Here is a 27,354-nt window from a genome sequence, read left to right as displayed (position 1 = left end):
TGCGCTGTGATGATTCCGCTGTACCTTTAGTAATGAATATTAAATGTTGTGAGGAAATCTTTCCACCAATAATTCCAATAAGTAATCCAAAATGTATTCACTTCAGGTTTACGAAAGTAACTGTAATCAGATTACTCGTTTTTCAAATGTAACGCGAGCTGAATACAGTTACTTGATTTTTGTATTCTGATTACGTAACGCCGTTACATGTATTCCGTTACAACCCAACCCTGACTATAGCCTACAGCGATTCTGCACTGCGGTCAACTCAGCCGTCTCTCGAGTTTGTTATTATTTGTTCTGCCATTAGTTCTTCGTGAGATCGATCCTGTTGGACTCAGTAGGCTAGTAGTGAAACTACTCCCACAAGTAGCCTACTATGAAGTACGTACTGTGTACTTTTTGACTAATCCTCTGTCAATGTCCCCTCCTGAGAATAAGAATGCATGTTTCTCTGCTATTTTGAATCAGCGTTAAAAAACATTTCTTCATGAGACTGATATTGTTGGGCAGAGTATTTTAAGAGGATGGTAGACATGATATCAGCAATACTTCCAGTCAGTAGTCCGGCAGCAGCATTTTTACACCTTGGAACTTCTTTAGAGTCTTAAAATAAAATACTGCAAATGAGGAATATTTGTAATGTTCTGCACACATTTGAAAACACGTGGCAGCTTTATTAATACAGCAGTTGAAAAGATTTGCGGAAGGATACATTCTTCATGGGCTTCAATGGCTCTCAAAGGGTGTTTTATGGTTGCTTGTATTATCCTCAGATAGGGGTTTGTTTAAATAACTAGTGACATTTTAATAAATATTGCAAAAAAGGGCTCCAAAAACGGCATTTATCCTGGCCGGCTTAGCCAGTGTGTATTTTTTCAAGCACCACAAGATTCATAGTTTATAAAGTACAATTCTGGGCCATTGATTGTTTCATTTCTCCAAACACATACAGTAGAAATGCCTGTTTTGAAGCCTTAAAATGGTGCAGAAAAAGGACTTTACATTGTATTATACTTAAAGACAGGGCTATTCAGTTAAGAGAAGAGAAAAAAGGAAAGAAAACTGTTATAATGGGTGATGTAACATTAATGACAGACATAATATGAGGTCCTTGGCACACATTGTGTGATCATGGGGCATCACCCTTACAGCATCAGGACAATATCATATGGAGTCAGACACTGGACGTGTGCTGGAGGCGTTGACTGGGACTGATGGAAACATGAGGCTGATGAGACTGAAGAATCTGCGAGGAAAGAATTAGCGGCTGAGAAATAGTTATATATTAAAAGGCACCAGCATCATAAGAGGGCAACTAGAGTGACATAGTGTGTCAGTGTGCTGAAGGATATTTGTGACCAGCTATCCAGGCCAGACTCTAAAGAAGTTCCAAGGTGTAAAAATGCTGCTGCCGGAGTACTGACTGAAAGTATTGCTGATATCGTGTCTACCATCCTCTTAAAATACTCTGTCCAACAATATAAGTCTCAGGAAGAAATGTTTTTTTAACGCTTATTAAAAGAAAAACATGCATTCTTGTAGTCGGGAGGGGACATTGACAGAGGATTACTGGAAAAGTACACAGTAAGTAGCCTACTTCATAGTAGCCACTTGTGGGGGTAGTTTCACTAGTAGGCTACTGAGTCCAACAGGATCAATATCACGAAGAACTAATGGCAACAAAAAATAATTCCCTCATCAAACTTAGCAGAAGTGGCTTGATTTTGTTCTCAGCAGGGGACTTTGACAGAGGATTTCTCAAAAAGTAAATTAGAAGTAAATTACTTCAATGTATTGTAAGTAGTAGGCTAACTAATACAAAGTCAAACAGTATCAATTTCATTCAGTGTTATAGCGGAATGTTTAATACAGCGTATTTCTGATATTCATTAAAGATCACATGGCATTCCATATGATGTGTGTTATTGAGTTGGGTCACACACAGTTAGAGACAATGGTCTCACTGTGAACCTCTGTCGCCTGTCAGCGCAACTTACATGATGCCGTTTAAAACATATAATAATAAAGGGCGGGCCGTCAGCGAACTGAGCTGGCCTTTCTCCGCATCTGATTCATGTCATCAGATTTTAGAAAAGCGTTTTAGCCAATCTAAATTAAATATGCGGGACATCGTCTCAATGTACGTACAAGTCGTGAAAATGCTGTGCAATACCGCACAAAGCGGGACATCTGGGGCCTCATTTATAACGATGTGCGTAGGATTCACGTGGGAAGGTTGCTTACGTAGTAGAAATCCAAAAAATAGGTACAGACATTTTCCGATTCACCGAACATTGCGTACGGGCGAGGAAAGTGCGTACAGCACTTCCTACGCCGGTTTCCTTTTATAAATCACAATCGACTCAAAATGCGGTGCAGCTTTTGCGGGCTTCACGTAACGCCCATATTTGCCTATAAATAGTCAAAGAAACGCCCTTTCATTCATTCTGACTGACTGCATGAAGAAGATCGCAGGAAATGACGACAGAACAGCTAAAAAAGACATCTCACACACCGTGTCAGATTTTGGTTATTTTGGGGAGGTCGAGATAAATCACATTGTTTGGTGGATGCAGTTTGAACCAGAGTAGCAGCATGGAGGTCGGATCGTCACCAAAATAAATAAATAAGTGGACCGAAAAAGGTTAATGACAAAATAAATACACATAGCCTTCCTCAGGCAGTGTGTTTGTACCGGGGACAGGAGACACCCCCCCTTGATGAGAAACTGTAAGAAGTGAACGGGGAATCCCTCCGGAGTGGAGTCATGACGACTGGATCTGAATTATGTTTTTGTATTTGGTGGTTTGTGTTCCAGCTGTCGATCAGCTGTGCGCAGCGTCTCCACTGCAGCCTGTGCGTCTCAACCCCCCCCCCCCCCCCCCCTCCCCGGCAGCAACACCAGTTAAAGGAAATACAACCAATGTGTTGTGTTATATTAGCTGTACATTTGACCACATATGGTGTTCTTAGCATCCATACTCCTGTGTTTTACGAGCGACTTATCAAGTCTTGGCAAACGGCATAACACACGAATAAACATGATAAAACCATGCTCATATCTACAACCTATAGAAATGCAAAACGGCGTCAGTTTAGACGTAATTCTGTCCTCCTGTCTGCTTACCGCATAATTCATGAGAAAACATTTCAACATTAACACAACATATTCGAGGTGGTTTTAAATAATAACCCGTATTTATTTATTTCTCCAAGTTATGTTTTTGTGTGCACTGAGGAATCGCAAACAGGCGTTTGTTTAATCATTTTAAGATTGGCTTTAATCAATGTTTGAAAATGAATTCTTCATATATGATAAATGAGAGGTAACATTTTGTGTCACTTTATTTCCACATATTTATCTCCATTCTTCCTTCTGCCAACGGTGTCGCAGTTTCTCGTCTCTCCCGTTTTTGACTGCGGTCAAGCCAGCCTCCACTTGGGAAAACACAGTCAAGCCAGCCCGCACGTGATATTGGGGTGCGCGAATATTAGAAGCATTACGGTAAAATCCCAGCGCTTATTCGGTCAATAACAAAAGCACCTATAAAAACAAACCAAACATATTAAATGAAGAAATATGTACTATATAATGTGATCAATAATTATTTAAAACAAACTACGTATAACTACCACGAGTAAATGTAAAATGTAAGGAGTTTCAAAATAAAAGTCCTTTGAAATCTCATTGAAATCTCATATATGAGCTATCAGCCCTGTGTTTAGATAAGAATAAAACGAAATCTCTCCCTGATGCAAGACTCATCTCACTGCAGGGTGATAGAAGGACAGCCCATCTACTCACCCAGAAAAAATCAGGACATTCTGATGTGGAGTTTCAAAATAAAATACCTTTGAAATCCCATATATGAGCTATCAGCCTGATTTTTTCTGGGTGAGTAGATGTGGTGTCCTATCACCCTGCAGTGAGATGAGTCTTGGATCAGGGAGATATTTCGTTTTATTCTTATCTAAACACAGGTTAGCTTAACAGGACAGGACAGCTTAGTGCGTACCTTTATATATACAGTCTATGGTGCGTGGGTTAGAGTTTGCGTGGAGGACCGCACATTTTCCCGTCAAGTTAGTATTTTATAAATCGCAAACATTGCGTAGAAACTGGCGTATGCCATTTTTTGAGCGTATATCCCTTTATAAATGAGGCCCCTGGTCACCGCGGCTGAGCTGACCGCAGTGCAGAATCGCTGTATAGTTGAAATCTCCTAACAATGTTGTCCATTTTAGAAATAGGCCTATTAGGCCTATATTTAGCCCTTAATAACATTCATTTTCTGGGCTCAAAGTGTGTCTTGGCCGTTTTCATTGTGATCGCTAAATTCCCCTTGTTTATAATAATCACAGTTCCTTCAACAGGATACTGTCGTGATTCGAATTGTGATTTTAGCATAGCCTACGTGTGTTTTTGTTTTGAAATCACTTCCGTGAGTTTCGTCTGCGCTCTTACCAAAAGGTCAGTGTATGTTTTGGTCATTGGATTTTCTTTTCACAAATGGAAATTCAAAAACAAAAAACGACTGGATATTTGATTTTCGTTTTAAAATTGAAAAACCAAAATTGAAATACAAGGCGTTTTTCTTTATCACGGTCAAAAAGGGATTTACTAAACTTAAAAAACGGGATGATTTTCATTTTCTACTTCTCAAAACAAAAAATAAAATCAATAGAAAACATTATTATAAACAAGGGGAATTTAGCGATCACAATGAAAACGGCCAAGACACACTTTGAGCCCAGAAAATGAATGTTATTAAGGGCTAAATATAGGCCTAATAGGCCTATTTCTAAAATGGACAACATTGTTAGGAGATTTCAACTATACAGCGATTCTGCACTGCGGTCAGCTCAGCCGCGGTGACCAGGGGCCTCATTTATAAAGGGATATACGCTCAAAAAATGGCATAGGCTACGCCAGTTTCTACGCAATGTTTGCGATTTATAAAATACTAACTTGACGGGAAAATGTGCGGTCCTCCACGCAAACTCTAACCCACGCACCATAGACTGTATATATAAAGGTACGCACTAAGCACAAAAACGGGAGAGACGAGAAACTGCGACACCGTTGGCAGAAGGAAGAATGGAGAGAAATATGTGGAAATAAAGTGAAACAAAATGTTACCTCTCATTTATCATATATGAAGAATTCATTTTCAAACATTGATTAAAGCCAATCTTAAAATGATTAAACAAACGCCTGTTTGCGATTCCTCAGTGCACACAAAAACATAACTTGGAGAAATAAATAAATACGGGTTATTATTTAAAACCACCTCGAATATGTTGTGTTAATGTTGAAATGTTTTCTCATGAATTATGCGGTAAGCAGCCAGGAGGACAGAATTACGTCTAAACTGACGCCGTTTTGCATTTCTATAGGTTGTAGATATGAGCATGGTTCTATCATGTTTATTCGTGTGTTATGCCGTTTGCCAAGACTTGATAAGTCGCTCGTAAAACACAGGAGTATGGATGCTAAGAACACCATATGTGGTAAAATGTACAGCTAATATAACACAACACATTGGTTGTATTTCCTTTAACTGGTGTTGCTGCCGGGGAGGGGGGGGGGGGGGGTTGAGACGCACAGGCTGCAGTGGAGACGCTGCGCACAGCTGATCGACAGCTGGAACACAAACCACCAAATACAAAAACATAATTCAGATCCAGTCGTCATGACTCCACTCCGGAGGGATTCCCCGTTCACTTCTTACAGTTTCTCATCAAGGGGGGGTGTCTCCTGTCCCCGGTACAAACACACTGCCTGAGGAAGGCTATGTGTATTTATTTTGTCATTAACCTTTTTCGGTCCACTTATTTATTTATTTTGGTGACGATCCGACCTCCATGCTGCTACTCTGGTTCAAACTGCATCCACCAAACAATGTGATTTATCTCGACCTCCCCAAAATAACCAAAATCTGACACGGTGTGTGAGATGTCTTTTTTAGCTGTTCTGTCGTCATTTCCTGCGATCTTCTTCATGCAGTCAGTCAGAATGAATGAAAGGGCGTTTCTTTGACTATTTATAGGCAAATATGGGCGTTACGTGAAGCCCGCAAAAGCTGCACCGCATTTTGAGTCGATTGTGATTTATAAAGGGAAACCGGCGTAGGAAGTGCTGTACACACTTTCCTCGCCCGTACGCAATGTTCGGTGAATCGGAAAATGTCTGTACCTATTTTTTGGATTTCTACTACGTAAGCAACCTTCCCACGTGAATCCTACGCACATCGTTATAAATGAGGCCCCAGATGTCCCGCTTTGTGCGGTATTGCACAGCATTTTCACGACTTGTACGTACATTGAGACGATGTCCCGCATATTTAATTTAGATTGGCTAAAACGCTTTTCTAAAATCTGATGACATGAATCAGATGCGGAGAAAGGCCAGCTCAGTTCGCTGACGGCCCGCCCTTTATTATTATATGTTTTAAACGGCATCATGTAAGTTGCGCTGACAGGCGACAGAGGTTCACAGTGAGACCATTGTCTCTAACTGTGTGTGACCCAACTCAATAACACACATCATATGGAATGCCATGTGATCTTTAATGAATATCAGAAATACGCTGTATTAAACATTCTGCTATAACACTGAATGAAATTGATACTGTTTGACTTTGTATTAGTTAGCCTACTACTTACAATACATTGAAGTAATTTACTTCTAATTTACTTTTTGAGAAATCCTCTGTCAAAGTCCCCTGCTGAGAACAAAATCAAGCCACTTCTGCTAAGTTTGATGAGGGAATTATTTTTTGTTGCCATTAGTTCTTCGTGATATTGATCCTGTTGGACTCAGTAGCCTACTAGTGAAACTACCCCCACAAGTGGCTACTATGAAGTAGGCTACTTACTGTGTACTTTTCCAGTAATCCTCTGTCAATGTCCCCTCCCGACTACAAGAATGCATGTTTTTCTTTTAATAAGCGTTAAAAAACATTTCTTCCTGAGACTTATATTGTTGGACAGAGTATTTTAAGAGGATGGTAGACACGATATCAGCAATACTTTCAGTCAGTACTCCGGCAGCAGCATTTTTACACCTTGGAACTTCTTTAGAGTCTGGCCTGGATAGCTGGTCACAAATATCCTTCAGCACACTGACACACTATGTCACTCTAGTTGCCCTCTTATGATGCTGGTGCCTTTTAATATATAACTATTTCTCAGCCGCTAATTCGTTCCTCGCAGATTCTTCAGTCTCATCAGCCTCATGTTTCCATCAGTCCCAGTCAACGCCTCCAGCACACGTCCAGTGTCTGACTCCATATGATATTGTCCTGATGCTGTAAGGGTGATGCCCCATGATCACACAATGTGTGCCAAGGACCTCATATTATGTCTGTCATTAATGTTACATCACCCATTATAACAGTTTTCTTTCCTTTTTTCTCTTCTCTTAACTGAATAGCCGTCTTTAAGTATAATACAATGTAAAGTCCTTTTTCTGCACCATTTTAAGGCTTCAAAACAGGCATTTCTACTGTATGTGTTTGGAGAAATGAAACAATCAATGGCCCAGAATTGTACTTTATAAACTATGAATCTTGTGGTGCTTGAAAAAATACACACTGGCTAAGCCGGCCAGGATAAATGCCGTTTTTGGAGCCCTTTTTTGCAATATTTATTAAAATGTCACTAGTTATTTAAACAAACCCCTATCTGAGGATAATACAAGCAACCATAAAACACCCTTTGAGAGCCATTGAAGCCCATGAAGAATGTATCCTTCCGCAAATCTTTTCAACTGCTGTATTAATAAAGCTGCCACGTGTTTTCAAATGTGTGCAGAACATTACAAATATTCCTCATTTGCAGTATTTTATTTTAAAAGTGTTCAGAAAGACTGAATTAAATATGCTATATCTATAGAATATCGATATTGTTCTTAACTTCAAAGTCAATTTAAATAGCGACTTTCCAAGGGGTAAAAATGCTGCTGTCGGACTACTGACTGGAAGTATTGCTGATATCATGTCTACCATCCTCTTAAAATACTCTGTCCCAACAATATCAGTCTCATGAAGAAATGTTTTTTTAACGCTGATTCAAAATAGCAGAGAAACATGCATTCTTGTTCTCAGGAGGGGACATTGACAGAGGATTAGTCAAAAAGTACACAGTACGTACTTCATAGTAGGCTACTTGTGGGAGTAGTTTCACTACTAGTCTACTGAGTCCAACAGGATCGATCTCACGAAGAACTAATGGCAGAAACAATTATAACAAACTCGAGAGACGGCTGAGTTGACCGCAGTGCAGAATCGCTGTAGGCTATAGTTTAAATCTCCTAACAATGTTGTCCATTTTAGACATAGGCCCGCCTATTATATTTCCAGCCCTTAATAACATTCATTTTCTGGGCTCAATATGTGTCTTGGCTGTTTTCGTTGTGAAAACAAATGGACTGTAGATACACGGATTGGCCGTCCTCATCTGCGCTCTTATTTTGAAAGACAACTTCCGGTAGCAGAATATGAAAAAACGGGGTTTTTTTTGTTTCTGTTTTCTAGTGATTTTATTTTTAGTTTTGAGAAGTAGAAAATGAAAATCATCCCGTTTTTTAAATTTAGTAAATCCCTTTTTGACCATGATAAAGAAAAACGCCTTGTATTTCAATTTTGGTTTTTCAATTTTAAAACGAAAATCAAATATCCAGTCGTTTTTTGTTTTTGAATTTCCATTTGTGAAAAGAAAATCCAATGACCAAAACATACACTGACCCCAAAACATACACTGACCCTGTTTATGTTGTCTGAATCAAAAAACGGATAACAAGAAGACCTAATACAAAAAAACGGTCTGATTTTGGTTTTTGATAACAACTTCATTCAATTTTCCGTTTTGTATTGAAGAATGAAGAAAAGCAGTCCGGTGGACCGGAAGTTAAAGAACATATTTCAAAATAAAAGACAGGATGATATAATGGCAATGCTGTAAAAGACCCAGAAGTCTGACGACCCTTGGCCCCCCTGCTTCCGGCACCCATGCTGACGAGGATACGTTTATTTCTGCATTCACTTGCAGATATGCATTTATCCAATCCAATCCAACTTTATTTATATAGCACTTTAAAAACCTTCAGACCAAAGTGCTGTACAGAGAGCTAAGCTCACACAACATAATATAAATACATTTAAAATACAAGATACAAACACAAAACAAACCAGAATAAACGTAATAATTAAAAAATAAATAACAGGCATATAATAAAAACAATAGACCACTGAAAGCAAATAAAAGCAACACTCTACTTGTTTCTGAATGCCAAGGAGAAGAGGTGGGTTTTCAGACGGGATTTAAAAACAGTCAGTGTGGGAGCCTGTCTGATGAGCAAGGGCAGGTCGTTCCACAGTTTAGGGGCGGTAGCAGAGAAAGCACGGTCCCCTCTGCGCTTAGACTTTGTTTTTGGCACCCTCAGGAGCAACTGATCAGCTGACCTGAGAGTGCGAGTGGGCGTGTAGCTGTGTAACAGCTCAGAGAGGTACGGCGGGGCCAGGCCATTCAGGGCTTTAAAAGTAAATAAAAGAGTTTTAAAATGAATCCTCAAATGAACGGGCAGCCAGTGGAGTGAAGATAAAATGGGGGAAATGTGCTCGTGTTTGCGTGTGCCAGTTATTAGCCGTGCTGCTGCATTTTGCACCATCTGGAGGCGAGCAAGGGAGGATGCACTTATCCCCATATATAGTGCATTACAATAATCCAAGCGGGAGGTGACGAAGGCATGGATTACAGTTTCAAAGAGGTCACTATTTAAAAAAGGCTTTATTTTGGCTAGCTGCCTGAGGTGGAAGAAGCTGTTTTTAACAACTGCCTTGATCTGGCTGTCAAGCTTGAGTTCAGGGTCCATCTTTATCCCAAGATTTGTGATGGTAGGCCTGGTGGAGTGGCCCAGGGATCCTAGGTCTATAGGAGTGGTCCGAGGGGCACCAAAAACCATCACTTCGGTTTTGTCATCATTTAATTTTAAAAAGTTGCATGACATCCAGGACTTAATGTCTTCAAGGCAGTTTAACAGCGGTTTAATTGAATATGAGTCATTCTTTTTAAGTGGCACATATATTTGGCAATCGTCTGCATAACAATGGAAAGCGATGCCGTGCTTCCTAAGAATGGACCCAAGAGGGAGCAAATACAGGGAGAACAACAGGGGGCCTAACACTGAGCCCTGTGGAACCCCACAAAGGAGAGGAGCAGACGAGGACTCAAGAGTCCCCAAGGCTGACGCAGAAAGTCCTACCAGTCAGATACGACCTAAACCATTCGAGGGCTTTGCCCCTAATGCCCACCCACTGCTCCAAACGAGCTATCAGGATCTCATGGTCCACTGTATCAAAAGCGGCCGTTAGATCAAGGAGTAAAAGGATGATGCATTCACCTGAGTCTGTTGCTAAAAGGATATCATTAAAAACTCTTAAAAGAGCTGATTCCGTGCTGTGCAAGGTTTTAAAACCAGATTGGAAGACCTCGAGTACCTTGTGCTCTTCCAGAAAAGCGAGAAGTTGACTGTATACAATCTTCTCTAGGATTTTTGACATAAAAGGTAACTTGTAATTTATAGAGAATACAAGTAATCTTTGCATAACTTTATTTCGCTGACTTCCGGTGTGTACTGTGTCAACAAATCCAGTGTCCAGCTTGTCGCTGTGAGACAACGTCATGTTTGTTGCATACCTGCAAGATTTACCTGTGACAAATGTCAGCGATGTGAACAGAACTGTCACCCTACTTTCACCTGCCCCCAGCAGCAAGCGGGAGAACAATATATCATACAGTCGACCCCTAAAACAGTTCACACAGTAATGGAACAGTTGTTAAGCATTATTTTGTCCAACTCGTCTCTACATTATGAATTTGATGTTTGTCTAAACTGCTAAGAAGCTGACAGCTCAGTTAGAACAGAAAGAAATGCAGGCCATAATCACTAGACGCTCAAAAGTGTGTGTGTAAGGCTTACATGTACTGAATTGAAACTCTGTCCATTAGTTGATTAATAAACAAAACATTCAAGTCAAAGTTTTAGGCATTTGTAAATATGGACTATGAATGAACACATGCAATGTGGAAACACACAAATAGGTTTATTCTCAATACTCATAACAGTATCAGACACAATGACTTTACTGAGAGTGAAGATGACATGAACATATAGTTACTGTATGGTACTGAAGACAAAATACAGTATATTGCATTTACCTCTTCCTCTAACTCTCTCTCCGATATTGGCCTCCATTGTTGTGAACATAACTCTTGACCTAAAGAGACTTTAAGATGATAGTTTGGATTATTTTAAATGGGACTGAGGTTCTTATCCAGTCAGTGTATAACCTCCAGAAGCACACAAATAGGTTTATTCTCAATACTCATAACATGTATCAGACACAATGACTTTACTGAGAGTGAAGATGACTTGAACATAGAATGGTACTGAAGACAAAATACAGTATATTGCATTTACCTCTTCCTCTAACTCTCTCTCCAAAAGTGGCCTCCATTGTTGTGCACAACAAAGTGTTCAAGCTCAGGTTTCTAAGTGATCTAATTGGTTACATGGCTTTTAACGTGTGCATTCTGGGTGCAGGGGCTTGATAATTGAGTGTGGTATTTCAGTGGCAGTGTTTAGCAAACAACACACAGGCTGTCGGTTTTGAATAACGTGTCAAATGTAAATAAGAGTGTGTAGTTATTTGGTCAATCCAGTGTCCAGCTTGTCGCTGTGTGACAACGTCATGTTTGTTGCGATACCTACAAGATTTACCTGTGACAAATGTCAGCGATGTAAACAGAAATGTCGACCTACTCTCACCTGCACCCAGCAGCAAGCGGGAGACATGTTTCAAGTACTTGTGAAGTTACATCTACAATTAGGAGGGTGAGTAATTAAGCTTTTATTTCTGTAACGTTAAACTTATTGTTTTTCTTCAACAAGTTCGACTACATTGAAAGACAGAGGAGGGACAGTATGTGCATTCTTAATGAACATACTATGTATTTGTGTACGTGTCAGGGTGTTATGCTCCAGGTCCATGAGGACAGGCCCCACAGTGAGGTCAGGATGAAGTGTTACTGTGTTAGTTACCGTCTGGTTCAACATGTTCCTGGGGATTCGGCTCATTTCAGACAGGTTAGACACAGCCAATAGTAAAACATGCACTTTAATATAACTAGCACAAGGTAGCTACTCCCCAGAAATGGACTGACTGGTCTGTGTGTGCTGCACAGAGGTCACAGTTGTGTCTTTTTCTTCCTGTTCTGTTGTTAAAGAGTTATTTTTCTTCGTTCATAGTGTAAAAGTAAATCAATTCATATCAGTATAAGAAGTTGTAAGTATAGAAAAGAACAAAGTCATATAGGAACAAATATATGACTTGTTTGTTACTCCTTAAAATAGCACAATGTTATTAAACCAAAATCTTACCATAAAAGAAATAATACAAAGCAAACTGAATACGTATTTATTTTTGTTTCTCTACAGGTGGGGCTGAAAGACTCGACCCCCGTTGAGCTGGAGCATCATGGCTGCAGGTGTGGCGTGTGTTACTCTCCTGCTCCAGTCACATGACTCCCAGTGGGTCCCCAGTACTCAGCTGTACAGAGCAGCAGTGGTACAAACCAAGAACTATGGCAAGTCTGAGAATAATGTCATTGTAATTCAAATACTAAAACTACACACTCATCATCTCATCATTTCTATATCTTGCTTAAACCCACAGTGTGTAAAACCAGGCCCGGAAGAGAACATGGCTGGGATGTCCGCAATCCAAAGCAGAGAACAATGTCAGAGAGAGTAAAGTGAGAGATTAGTAGTTATGTGAAAGTAAGCTATGCACACAGAATAGTTTATGTGTTGATATCTCTGAGAGCTGAGAGCTGCTGGATCTGTCTTCCCTCAAAGTGCCAGGGATCTACAAGGACTTCACCGCTGCTTCTGCACCATAGGTATCCCTGTGAGGTGCCACTAGTGGACTCTGCTCTCGGTAGAGTTCAAGCAGGCAGTCCCCTTGTCATATGAACATCACCATGACAGCTAGAAGTCACACCGCTGCCCACCACCATGCTCCACCACCATGCTCCACCACGGCCAGATCTGCCACTGTCTGGCTACAGACTACAACCATCTGCATGCGTTTTTTGTTGTTGTCAACATCAACAGCTGCCCTTAAGAGGATAGTTCTGGTCTTTTGAAGTGGGGTAGTGTGTGGTGTATATCCATAATCAGTGTACTACCTACAGTAGTCGTATGGAGAAACATTCAGGAGCCCCAGCACAGCAGAGCCATGTGCTGCTGAGGACGTGGGCAAAAGCAACATTTATTTTCTCCACCAAAAAAGCTATATCAGTTTAAGTGTACATTATTTAATGCTAATAATAGCGATTTTTTTTCAGGTGGGCCTTCATTTTTGGGTGGATAAAATAGGTTTTGCTGCTGTGTTTTTAGAAAAATGTGATTATTTGTGGCCTATTACAGCTTTGTGCAATTACCAAGACACAAACTGGTACTTTTGGCACAATTATTAAACTCAAGTTGCCTTAACCCTACACCCAGAATGCACATGTTAAAATGATATCACTTAGAAATCTGAGCTTGAACACTTTGTTGTGCACAACAATGGAGACCAATTTTGGAGAGAGAGTTAGAGGAAGAGGTAAATGCAATATACTGTATTTTGATGTTGCACAGCGAAACCTACTGATTTCAACACTACAACTATAGACGTCGAGATATTATTATTGTTGGATAAGGTACAGTTTATTTGAATACGTTATTGTTTACAGATGTGGGTAGCATGTGACAACATTCAGACTGACCGGAAACCAAACTGCTGTGAAGTATTTCCTGTATTTTTAGGAGTATTGATTACAGCGTTTAGAATGTGTTAAATGAAAAGTCATGAAAGAGTTAAGGAGGAGAAAAGGCGTGTTTAGATATATATTGAATGTACAGTGTCTGTATCTTCTGATATGCGTAACAATGTACATTGAAACGTGGAGAGCCGGCCCGCTGGGAGGAGCCAGCAGAGGATATATAAACAGCGCGACCTGAGAGGTTCGCCCTCTTTCGCCGCTGACCAGAGCCAGATACACAGCTGTATTTCTGTCGGACAATATCCTGTTTGTGACATTACCACGCTTTTTATTAATTAAAGTACCAATTTGAAACAATCTCAGAGACTCCATTTAGTCTCCTTTTTAAGCTTCTCTCCTGGACGCTAGAATAACCACACATAGATAACAGGTCCCCACCAGAGGATAATGCTATAAGGGGGTCCTTGGCATGGCAAAGTTTGGGAACCCCTGCGTTAACCTACAATAATATCTAATGATGTTTGTTGTTTTATATTTACTCTGCAAAGTAACCAGTTACTAAGTCTGTCAAAATAAATGTAGTGGAGTCAAAAGTACAACATTTGCCTACAAAATGTAGTGAAGTTAAAGTACAAAGTAGCATAATGTAAAAATACTCAAAGTAAAAGTACCTCCCTTTTTTACTCAAGTACAGTACTTGAGTAACTGTTACATCACACCACTGCTTATTGAACATTAAATATCATGATATCTCCTGTTTTAACTATAATGGCCTTGGTTTCCAGATGTGTGTTTCAGCATGTCTCCTTTTTTTTAAATATTTTCTTAAACAACCATGATCTAATAATGGCATTGTAAATATATGGTTAAAACTGGATACAACGTACATTTCTGTAGTTCGGTCAACATTGAATCCATTCACAAATGAAGTTCCATGAATGCTACATACTGTTGTTGTTTGTTTTATCTGATTGTTCCAGGGTATTCCCTGAATACCTTGAAGGCCCTGACCGTTCACCACTGCTGTACACACAAGACCTTTACATTTGAATACAGACTTACATTACTTTAATGGACCGTACAAATCCTCCATGCTGAACTTGGTATAGAATCTTCCCCCCTATATGCCATTGTAATAGCCAAACTCCACCCAGTGAGAGTGATGGATGCAGTGCACTGAGGGTGTGGGCGTGCCGTTTCCTGTCCATTCGAGCACGTTTTATCTATCAAGATCACAAAGTCCTCCCTAAGGACCTTTCAGCACTGTCTCTGTTACCATGGTATACACAGCAGCCAGCAGCAAGGATGACTTAGTGTTTGTATGTCAGCCCTAATGGGAACTATGGTGCACACCAAAGCCAGCTGCTTAACCTCGTCTCACTATTATGCCGAGTCAGACTTGCAGAAAAAATCATTCTTGGATTAAGAATGACAGAAGAGTCAGAGCGATGGCTTCACACAAAGACTGATGGAAGGAGAAGTGTGATCAGCATATTTCCAATGACTAAGCCCCCAGTGGCTATGATCTGGAAATAAGGTTAATTAACTAAGAGGAAATCCCAGAGGTCAGTCACTGCATTGATTGATCACGACGGCCTCTTCTAGAGAACATATTACTTTCATACCTTAAATGGTATGAAAGGAGGGAGGGTACATTTCTCATGAGGAGACAGTTACAAATGTTAGTAGAAGAGGACGATCCACCCCCATATACAGATGTTGATGAAAATGATGGTTTATCATCATCATCATCTTTATTTAAAGAGACTCTTGGTCCATTATTACAAAACATACAACACTCAAATACAAACTAAAAAAAGGCAGCCATACCAATGTTTCCACAGAGGTGACTGGTATCGTACAGCACTGAGACACGGATTTGAAAGCAGCATAATGACAGAGTTATGAGAAACATTCAATCGACAGATGAATTTGTACATCAGACCTCTCAAAAGAGCATGGAACGTGTTGACTCGTGCATTACAGAACATTTCACTTGCACTGCACCACCTTGGTTTTCTAAGCAGTATACGCAAACAGTCATTATATGCAACCTGGAGCTTCCGGAGGCTCGCCTTCTTATACTTGACCCACAAGGGGGCAGTATAGAGAGGAGTGCAATACGTTTAGTTTGAATGATGTTAAATGATATGGATGTTCAGAGATGAGGTTGTTTAATGAATGTCCAGCCGATGTGATTCTTTAAATGATGAAATCATGTGAAGAAGTGAGCAAAATAAAATGCTAAAATGGAGTGAATCCATTTCAATTTACTTATACTATTACAAGATAGTGTATTTTATTTCAATTTACTCTATACTATTCCAAGATAGTGTATTTTTATTTTTTATTATTACTCTACTATTCCAAGATAGTGTATTTTTATTTTTTATTATTACTCTACTATTGAAAGATAGTGTATTTTAATTTGTATTATTACATTACACTGGTCCAAGATAGTTTATTTCATTTTTATTATTTTTCACTGTTCTATATGGTAGATTTCATGTATTTTAGAATCATTACTATTCTAAAATGGGTCGTTTCTTTTCACTTTGTAAAAACAAGTGCCTTAACACTGTCTGAGCGTGGCATGAGAACGGTTTCTGTGAAAGGAGGGAGGAAGAAATGTTCTGATACCAAGCCATTGCTGCTATTTTGAAGAACCATATTGAATGTTAACACTAGAAGTTATGCACAAGGGAAAACTTTTATGTTTGAACAGTCAAAGTATTTTTGTAAAGTTGAGGATATTCGAACCATTCCATTTTGATTGTATGTTTTTGATATGAGTTATGTACTATGCAGAGTTCAGATGAAGAGCTCATTGATTTCAGTATTATACACACCTTTTAGGTGTGTAAGGAGGGACTGTTAAAAATTAAAATCAATGTTTTGATAGCATAGTGCACCTTAAACATACCGTCAGTTTAAATGCCGTTTTATACTGAAAAACCAGAAGTTCTTGTGCACAACCAGTTGTTAAGCTTTTATTCTGAAAATCCTTCATCTCCGGTTAGCATGAGGCTAATATACCATTTACTATAGAGGTGAATTTAGCAGCGATATGATATGATGTTGCACAGCGAAACCTACTGATTTCAACACTACAACTATAGACGTCGAGATATTATTATTGTTGGATAAGGTACAGTTTATTTGATTACGTTATTGTTTACAGTTGTGGGTAGCATGTGACAACATTCGGATCGACCGGAATCCAAACTGCTGTGAAGTATTTCCTGTATTTTTAGGAGTATTGATTACAGCGTTTAGAATGTGTTAAATGAAAAGGCATGAAAGAGTTAAGGAGGAGAAAAGGCGTGTTTAGATATATATTGAATGTACACTAGGCTTGTTTGAGACAAGCAAGACCTGCGCAGACCTGCGCAGTTGCGATCAACGTCTTGCAAATGCGTTGCATGATGGTTAGTCATTTTGTCCGACTTGCTCTGGAGGCTCGCCCACATGAGACTTTGAAATCTCGCGGGACAAAGACGGCCGCAGCCTTGAGAGCGAGGCGAGTTGGCGCACTTGCTCTCCACGAGCTGCGGAAGCGAAATGCTTGATGGGAAACGGCTCGCTGGTATCTCGAGCTGAGCGCTCATTGGTGGTTTTTACCACGTGCTGCTGATGAAACTCTCCAATTGGCTGGCAAAAGTTTGTTGTTGTTTTGTGTCAGTTTACGTCGCCACATCCATTCCCATTTTTCATCATTGTTCCACAATGTTTATCATCATGAAATTAATATCTATATATTTTATACTATACTGCTTACCGTTTTCATACTTTATATATCTTAGCATATTCATACACACTGTTCATACTGCTCACAGGCTGATATCTAGTGTATTCATACCCAGGGTTGGGAGGGTTACTTTGTAAATGTAATCAGTTACTGATTACTGATTACATGGCTCTGAAAGTAATCCGAATACAGTTACAGTTACGTGTCTTTAAAAAGTAACGTAATCAGATTACTTTTGGATTACTTTCTTTTTCCATCTAAAATGGGTATGTTTTGGTGAACAGGAGACACAAAAAGCAAAAGGAAACTGAACGTGTTTTTACTGTTTTAATGGCTTATCAAGAGCACACCTGAAACATCACATCTGAAACGATTTAACAACATAATACACTTTTTGGGGATGCAGCTTGGGATGTGAGGAGTGAGTGAGGGACACGGCTTAGAAAGGGCGTGTCGCCTTCTGTCCTGCCAGTGTTGGCAGGACATGAATTAAAATGTCGAACTCAGACTTAATTTTAAGGACATTTCGGCCAGGGGTGTAGAGCTATATTTGTTTAAGCACCTAATCGGCAAAACAGGAGAGGAGAGTGTGTGCACCAGTCTGCCTTGATCTATGAATTCATGTCTGTGACTCTCACGGTATCTGCTGCCCGCAGCTGTTTTACAGAAGGAAAACCTGCTTCACTTCATGAAATATCTGCAGCACCAGGAGGCAACTCCACAGTGGCAAAGCCCCGGGGGTGGATGAGATCCGGGGGTGGATGAGATCCGGGGGTGGATGAGATCCGCCCGGAAATGCTGAAGGCTCTGGGTGTTGAGGGACTGTCATGGTTGACACGTCTCATCAACGTTGCGTGGAAGTCGGAAACGGTACCGAAGGAGTGGCAGACCGGGGTGGTGGTCCCCCTTTTCAAAAAGGGGGATCAGAGGGTGTGTGCCAATTACAGAGGCATCACACTACTCAGCCTCCCCGGGAAAGTTTACTCCAAGGTACTCGAAAGGAGGGTCAGGCCGATTGTCGAACCTCAGATTGAGGAGGAACAATGCGGATTCCGTCCTGGTCGTGGAACGACGGATCAGCTTTTTACTCTCGCAAGGATCCTGGAGGGGGCTTGGGAGTACGCTTATCCGGTCTACATGTGTTTTGTAGACTTGGAGAAGGCGTATGACCGGGTTCCCAGGGAGTTACTGTGGGAGGTGCTGCGGGAGTATGGGGTGAGGGGGTCTCTACTCAGGGCCATCCAATCTCTGTACTCCCAAAGCGAGAGCTGTGTCCGGGTCCTCGGCAGTAAGTCGGACCCATTTCCGGTGAGGGTTGGCCTCCGCCAGGGCTGCGCTTTGTCACCAATCCTGTTTGTAATATACATGGATCGGATTTCGAGGCGTAGTCGTGGGGGGGGGGGGGTCTGCAGTTCGGTGGACTAAGGATTGCACCACTGCTTTTTGCAGATGATGTGGTTCTGATGGCTTCATCGGTCTGCGACCTTCAGCACTCACTGGATCGGTTCGCAACCGAGTGTGAAGCGGCTGGGATGAGGATCAGCACCTCCAAATCTGAGGCCATGGTTCTCAGCAGGAAACCGATGGACTGTCCACTCCAAGTAGGGAATGAGTCCTTACCCCAAGTGAAGGAGTTCAAGTATCTCGGGGTCTTGTTCTCGAGTGAGGGATCAATGGAGCGTGAGATGGGCCGGAGAATCGGAGCAGCGGGAGCGGTATTGCAGTCGCTTTACCGCACCGTTGTGACGAAAAGGGAGCTGAGCCAGAAGGCAAAGCTCTCTGTCTACCGGGCCATTTTCGTTCCTACCCTCACCTATGGTCATGAAGGATGGGTCATGACCGAAAGAACGAGATCGCGGATACAAGCGGCCGAGATGGGTTTCCTCCGCCGGGTGGCTGGTGTCTCCCTTAGGGATAAGGTGAGAAGTTCGGTCATCAGGGAGGGACTCGGAGTTGAGCCGCTCCTCCTTCGCGTCGAAAGAAGCCAGTTGAGGTGGTTCGGGCACCTAGTTAGGATGCCACCTGGGCGCCTCCCTAGGGAGGTGTTCCAGGCACGTCCAGCTGGGAAGAGACCAAGGGGTAGACCTAGGACCAGGTGGAGGGATTATATCTCTTCGCTGGCCTGGGAGCGCCTTGGGATCCCCCAGTCAGAGCTGGTTGATGTCGCCAGGGAAAAGAAAGTTTGGGGCTCTCTGCTGGAACTGCTACCCCCGCGACCCGACCACGGATAAGCGGGAGAAGATGGATGGATGGATGGACCAGGAGGCAGCGGGAGGGTTAACTCAGCCTCTGAGAAGACGAGCTCGCAGTGCCTTTCGCACCGCCTTCACTGTGTTTACCTTCAGAAATAATCATTAGTAAGGCTAAAGAGCGACCGCAGGCTGATGTGTTTTAAACCACACACACCTCTATATACACACACGTGATTTAAACGCAGACTTTTGTTCCTCCATGTTTCGTTGTTATTGTTTCAGAGCGAGCAGACCCGCGATTTTTTTTCAAACGCTTTTTTGGCCCATCTGCGGTGGTAATAGGTTTTGTGCGCTGTGATGATTCCGCTGTACCTTTAGTAATGAATATTAAATGTTGTGAGGAAATCTTTCCACCAATAATTCCAATAAGTAATCCAAAATGTATTCACTTCAGGTTTACGAAAGTAACTGTAATCAGATTACTCGTTTTTCAAATGTAACGCGAGCTGAATACAGTTACTTGATTTTTGTATTCTGATTACGTAACGCCGTTACATGTATTCCGTTACAACCCAACCCTGTACATACCCCACTGTTTATTCATCATTCAATTCATTCTATGTTATTCTGTAGATTGTGTACATTACTTTCCACTTCACTGCTTGTTGCACCTAGTTAGAAGCTAAACTGCATTTCGTTGTCTCAGTACCTGTAATATGTGCAATAACAATAAAGTTGAATCTAATCTTGAGCAGGAACAAATGTATTTACTTGGTACATATCTGACATTAACGATTAAACACATTTGTGCATTCTTTATAAATGCAAACCGAGTCAAGCCGACTCCGGAGGTGGCGGTATGCACCTTCAAGCTGTTTGCAATCCGCCAAAAAACCGAGAGAAGAAGAAAAAGATGAAGAAGCCGTCTCCGAGCTGTCCGACTTCAGGCGAGCTTTTTGAGACCTCCCCCGGCTGCGATTGGCTACTCTCGTCTACTTTCGAGGCGAGCCGCAACGCCTCTCAAACAAGCCTAGTGTCTGTATCTTCTGATATGCGTAACAATGTACATTGAAACGTGGAGAGCCGGCCCGCTGGGAGGAGCCAACAGAGGATATATAAACAGCGCGACCTGAGAGGTTCGCCCTCTTTCGCCGCTGACCAGAGCCAGATACACAGCTGTATTTCTGTCGGACAATATCCTGTTTGTGACATTACCACGCTTTTTATTAATTAAAGTACCAATTTGAAACAATCTCAGAGACTCCATTTAGTCTCCTTTTTAAGCTTCTCTCCTGGACGCTAGAATAACCACACATAGATAACAGGTCCCCACCAGAGGATAATGCTATAAGGGGGTCCTTGGCATGGCAAAGTTTGGGAACCCCTGCGTTAACCTACAATAATATCTAATGATGTTTGTTGTTTTATATTTACTCTGCAAAGTAACCAGTTACTAAGTCTGTCAAAATAAATGTAGTGGAGTCAAAAGTACAACATTTGCCTACAAAATGTAGTGAAGTTAAAGTACAAAGTAGCATAATGTAAAAATACTCAAAGTAAAAGTACCTCCCTTTTTTACTCAAGTACAGTACTTGAGTAACTGTTACATCACACCACTGCTTATTGAACATTAAATATCATGATATCTCCTGTTTTAACTATATGGCCTTGGTTTCCAGATGTGTGTTTCAACATGTCTCCTTTTTTTTTTTAAATATATATTTTCTTAAACAACCATGATCTAATAATGGCATTGTAAATATATGGTTAAAACTGGATACAACGTACATTTCTGTAGTTCGGTCAATATTGAATCCATTCACAAATGAAGTTCCATGAATGCTACATACTGTTGTTGTTTGTTTTATCTGAGTGTTCCAGGGTATTCCCTGAATACCTTGAAGGCCCTGACCGTTCACCACTGCTGTACACACAAGACCTTTACATTTGAATACAGACTTACATTACTTTAATGGACCGTACAAATCCTCCATGCTGAACTTGGTATAGAATCTTCCCCCCTATATGCCATTGTAATAGCCAAACTCCACCCAGTGAGAGTGATGGATGCAGTGCACTGAGGGTGTGGGCGTGCCATTTCCTGTCCATTCGAGCACGTTTTATCTATCAAGATCACAAAGTCCTCCCTAAGGACCTTTCAGCACTGTCTCTGTTACCATGGTATACACAGCAGCCAGCAGCAAGGATGACTTAGTGTTTGTATGTCAGCCCTAATGGGAACTATGGTGCACACCAAAGCCAGCTGCTTAACCTCGTCTCACTATTATGCCGAGTCAGACTTGCAGAAAAAATCATTCTTGGATTAAGAATGACAGAAGAATCAGAGCGATGGCTTCACACAGAGACTGATGGAAGGAGAAGTGTGATCAGCATATTTCCAATGACTAAGCCCCCAGTGGCTATGATCTGGAAATAAGGTTAATTAACTAAGAGGAAATCCCAGAGGTCAGTCATGTGATTCCGTCTCACAATGATGCAGCACCCATTGCTCAATTAACATTGTAGTGAGAATCAGCCAACTATAACACGCAGGAGAGAAGAAAATAACATTCACACTCACCAAGTTGGGCAGGGCGATCATCATGAATGTATTTCTTGGCCAGATGTGCAGATAATTAGGCTTCATTGCGAACTGGGGGGGAAGATGATACAAGTGAGACAAATTAAACAAAATATACACTGGTGCCAAACAATTGAGAGTCCAACACTAGCAGCATCACACAACATTCAGTAAAAGAAAAGTTTGATGTACAGAGGACCAGGCTCTGGGAGTAATGGATTACATGCAACGGGATTAAGCTATTAGCATACAAAAAATGTACCTGTATTCTCTTGCAGTTACAGTGGCGGCGCCAGGGTATGGCTGGGGTAGGCTACAGCCATACCAAGAAATGGCTTAGCCCCACCATGAAAAATGATGTTAAAGTAAGCAAAATAAAGTCTGCCAACTCACGCGGAGTAAATTTCACAGACAGCAGTTAGTAAGACTGATTTCAGTAGCCACTTGTCTGGAAATACGGAAGACTAGAAACGGTTTTGAAAACTTTTGTCACGTAGTGATTGTCTTCTCAATAGAACATCTTTGATAATGTCTTCTGGCCAATCAGAATCAAGATAACAGCGTGGTGTTGTTGCAGGAAGTCCCGACGGAGAATACTTTTGCTGTAGTACATCTCTATATACATCGATTCAACACGTAATGAAATAAGACCCCACGGTTTGATGATTGATAGGTGTGTGGGCTGTCTTTCATTTTGACACAGAACAATGGGGGCTATCCACAATGTAAATTAATTCACACAGCCTCTTCCCTCTTCTCTCATTGAGGAGCAGCAGGTTCAGCTTTCAGAACAAAGTACCGTACTTTTCGGACTATAAGCCGCAACTTTTTTCCCCATTTTTTTTGTACAGCTAATGGCCACTAGGGAACCTCCTAAATCTATGGATTTTACAGGTAAAATTAACCACCTTTAACGCTATGGGCTCTATGACCGGTCCGCGCCCGCCACCTTTAAGCGGCGGGCTCCAGCAGGAAAAGCTGGAGGTCGGAAAAGAGTGAGACAGGTAGCGCGCCAAAGTAAAAGTGGAACCGAGAGACAGAACGAGAGCAAGACAGACGGACAATTTAGCTGCTGCGGCTTATATGCAGGTGTGCTTTATAGTCCGAAAAGTACGGTAACAAAAAACTAAAATGGCATTCATTTTTTTAAATGTGTAGTAATAGATTTTTTTTTTTCTTCTCAAGAGAGTACCAGAATGTGTATTTTATGTTAGTATTTAAAAAAAATCTCTTTTTATTTCATACAGTTCAATTTGGATTGAAACGGAAATAATCTAAACCTCACGCGTGGCGTTTCACTGTCAAGGGGAGCGTGTATGTAATTACAGTGCAAATACTGACTTGAGCCCCACCACTGTATGGGTTAGCCCTACCATAGATTACTCAACAAAAATACTCTGGCGCCGCCACTGTGCAGTTACATAAAGAAAAGACTAAATCAGATTACTGGTACATTTACGGAGCATTTTCTTGCCAGCTCAGATTTGATTTCTGTAGTATGTTCTCACGTGTTACAGTGTTGGTGTATAACTTACAGTGTTACTGATAATTTATGCACCAACAATAATTAATACATGCCTGAATATGCTGAATGCTTGGGTACTTTTTTTAAGGTCACATTGTTCTGTTGTCTTTCAAAATACAATTAAGTGAAAACATCTTATAGTCATTTTCTCTTGTCATGTAATATCAAGGTACATTTAAAGCAACGGAAAGTAATCAGTAATCAGTAATCATTTTATATTTTGATACTCAGATTATTTTACTAGTAATTGTACACACAGTGTTTCCCCTAGGTTTACTGCTTTGGGGGGGTGCTGCCTGAGCGGGGGGGCGGGCTCCCTTGGCGGGAGACAATGGTAGGGGAAACACTGACACCGTGGGACTGACCTCTCCGTTGACGGGCGGCATGGTGAGCTCCATGTATCCGTGGGGGATGTAGGTCTGGCTGTAGTTGAAGCGGCTGCAGCGGAGGAACTGCTTGCGGATGGCGGAGAACGCTCCATCACAGCCTACAATCAGGTCAGCCTGGATCTGATCATGGGACCCATCCAACCTGAGGAAAGAAGCAGAAACAAGACAACTTAACTTCAATGTACTGCTACTAGGGCTGGGCGATTTTTTCGGTTTTCACGATTAATTTGCATTTTTACTTTCCTACGGTTTGTGAAATGGCTGAACCGAAAAATCGCGATTTTAAAACATTTCTAGACTCCGCAGATTTGTTTTGCTTTAAAGGAATGGTATGCTCATGACACTCATTTTTAAATAATTATCATCCGATAAAACAGACCAGTCCCTGCCAGTCTTTCTTTTCTTTTTTTTAATCCGATGACATTATCAGTGATTTTAAACTGATTATATACCGAAATAACATCAACACTGTGGGCGCCGCCATTTTCCGGACGTGACGTAATCCATGCGTTTGGTTTTCGAGGACACGTTGATCTCCATGTTATTTACTGTAGTTTCTCTCTTCAAATATGCCTCACTGTATCGCGAAATATTGCCACAATTCTGATAGGAACAATCCACGGAATGCTCGGTTCCATCTGTTGCCAAAAGGTAAGCATAAGAAGTACATTCAGAGGCAGTGGCTAGCGAAATGTGGCCGGCCCGAACCGAGAGATTTACAGGCTCATGTATGCAGCGAACATTTCACATTTCCGGACGACTACTCTGAGAGTATGATAAAACATAACATGGGATTTATGGAACAACCATTACTTAATGGAGATGCAGTACCATCGGTCTTTCTGGTGTCATCACCGACCAGGACACCAGTTCGGCCAGTTGAGAAATCGCCCTCTGCAAGTGTGAAGCGACGGAGGAGCAGAAGTAGTGCTCGGAGTAAGAATAAGGGTATGTTATAGCGCATTTCCATTGCAGCGGCTAGTCCCGTTTTAACGTCCTTTAGCGTCCAGGCCAGGACAGTTTTTGGTGGCCTTTCCATATAGCGTAGTACCGGCTAGTGTGTATATTTCCCCCAGTTTTTTCCGGCCCATAAAATCGTGATCTATGGCCAGGGACAAACGAAGCTGAGTATGCTAACGAGAGAGGGAATCGCTAGCAGGGTGGTACTACATGCATACATATAGTATCTTATATCATCTTCCTATTATACACACATGCATTTCCAAACATCGGACTATCTATGTTGGCAAATGTATTATCTCTTCAATTTACACACGGCATCTATTGCACGTCTGTCCGTCCTGGGAGAGGGATCCCTCCTCTGTTGCTCTCCCTGAGGTTTCTCCCATGTTCCCTTTAAACTGTGGGTTTTCTTCGGAAGTTTTTCCTTGTACGATGTGAGGGTCTAAGGACAGAGGGTGTCGTATTGTCATACTGATAAAACATCAAAACTTCTTCCTCTGCTGACCAGTCCGAACTCAAATATTCAGCCATGTTTCCGTGTGTTGACAAAGTGAACGCATGGATGACGTCACGACCATCACGTGACTACTGAAAATGGCAAAAATGGCGGCGGCCAGACGGAATATAAAGGTTTTGATAAAAAAGAGCTATAAAATCATTATTTACCGGGGAATATCGCTGATTTCTTCAGGGTATGGTTTAAACATAATGTTTCACTAAATACGGAAGTTTTGATTAATTATCTAATGAGTGGACCATTCCTTTAAGGGACTCCGTAGTAGCTTACTCTCTCACTTTCCAGAACGCGCTCAAAACTGAGCCACATTGCCTGTGACTACCCGATCTGCAACTCTGCCCGATCTGCTGTTGTTATGCTGTGTTCGTTGTTCGTTGTTGAGCATAACAGAGGACTCAGACATTGTACATTACATATATAACTAAACACGCCTTTTCTCCTCCGTATCTCTTTCATGACTTTTCATTTAATATGGTTTTGAACACTGTAATCAATACTCAAGACAGGAAAAACTTCACGGCTGGTTTCATTTCTGGTAGTTCCGGTTGTTGTCTCATGCTACCCACGTCTGTAAACAAACGTATTCAAATAAACTGTACCTTCATTTAATATTCAGCAATAATAATATCTCGACGTCTATATACAGTAGTTGTAGTGTTGAAATCAGTATGTTTCGGTGTGCAACACTCCGTCTCATATCGCTACTAAATTCACCTCTATAGTAAATGGTATATTAGCCACATGCTAAATGCTAACCGGAGATGAAGGATTTTCAGAATAAAAGCTTAACAACTGCGCACGAGAACTTCTGGTTTTTCAGTATAAAACAGCATTTAAACTGACGGTATGTTTAAGGTACTTTATGCCATCAAAAACATTGATTTTAATTTATAACACTGTGCGCATGTGCAGAGCTGCAGATCGGGTAGTCACATAGCCTACTACAATCACATTCACCGCTTCACCGACAGACGTACCATAAAAATGTCCACGAACACAGATGAAGAACTCATTCCTAAAAAAGGTGCTACTTCAGTTGTATGGAAGTGGTTCGGGTACAAGCAGGGGCGGACTGGGGGGGAAAAGTGGCCCGGGGATTAATTGACAGACAGGCCCACTTAATGCGCGGCATGTATCGACCGGCCGGCGACGAAAGTATGTTACTTAACAAAAAAACCTATGCATTTTATGTTATTTTGGACAATTATTCATATAGTAATCACATTGAGCCCTTGAGTTGCCTAGAGCAAAATAGTTACAGCATATATTTAGTGATTTTAATGTTAACAGATCATTGATGCAATAACATTTGGACCCAATGTGGGTGTGGGCAGGTGGTGGACCTCACCTCCTCTAGGGGGTCCGGAGGCAAGCTCCCCGGGAAGATTTTTTTTAAAATGTTGAAGTTAAATGCATCAATCTGGTGCACTTTGAGAGCAAAATTAGGGACTAAATCTATGGCAGTCAGTAGGGGCTTGGACTGTGAGCCGTAGGGTCGCCGGTTCAAGTCCCCGACCAGACCTACATTTGGAGTGTGGACTTCTACTTGTAGAGGTCCCAGTTCACCTCCTGCCCTGCCGTGGTGCTCTTGAGCAAGGCACCGGAC

At 41.4% G+C, this 27,354-nt stretch overlaps 1 protein-coding gene and 1 long non-coding RNA gene across 2 annotated transcripts in view; one reads left to right on the top strand and one right to left on the bottom strand.

Moving 5' to 3' along the window:
• Nucleotides 1-27,354, bottom strand: part of kmo (kynurenine 3-monooxygenase) — a 49,304-nt gene that overhangs the window by 14,456 nt on the left and 7,494 nt on the right. The window contains exons 7-8 of the mRNA XM_034100118.2: nt 24,245-24,410; nt 22,355-22,426 (exon numbers count right to left, since the gene is read on the bottom strand). Of these exons, the coding sequence (XP_033956009.1) occupies nt 22,355-22,426; nt 24,245-24,410 (238 nt within the window). The remainder of the gene's footprint in view (nt 1-22,354; nt 22,427-24,244; nt 24,411-27,354) is intronic.
• On the top strand, nt 12,286-12,825 carry LOC139435200 (uncharacterized). Its single transcript, XR_011644476.1, has 3 exons — nt 12,286-12,350; nt 12,503-12,651; nt 12,741-12,825. It is a non-coding gene; the product is annotated as an uncharacterized lncRNA (long non-coding RNA).

Source organism: Pseudochaenichthys georgianus, chromosome 15 (assembly GCF_902827115.2).
Source record: "Pseudochaenichthys georgianus chromosome 15, fPseGeo1.2, whole genome shotgun sequence".
NCBI classification, from domain to species: Eukaryota; Metazoa; Chordata; class Actinopteri; order Perciformes; family Channichthyidae; genus Pseudochaenichthys; species Pseudochaenichthys georgianus.
The sequence above is the reverse complement of the archived record's forward strand: the minus strand, read 5'-3'. Positions and strand labels throughout refer to the sequence as shown.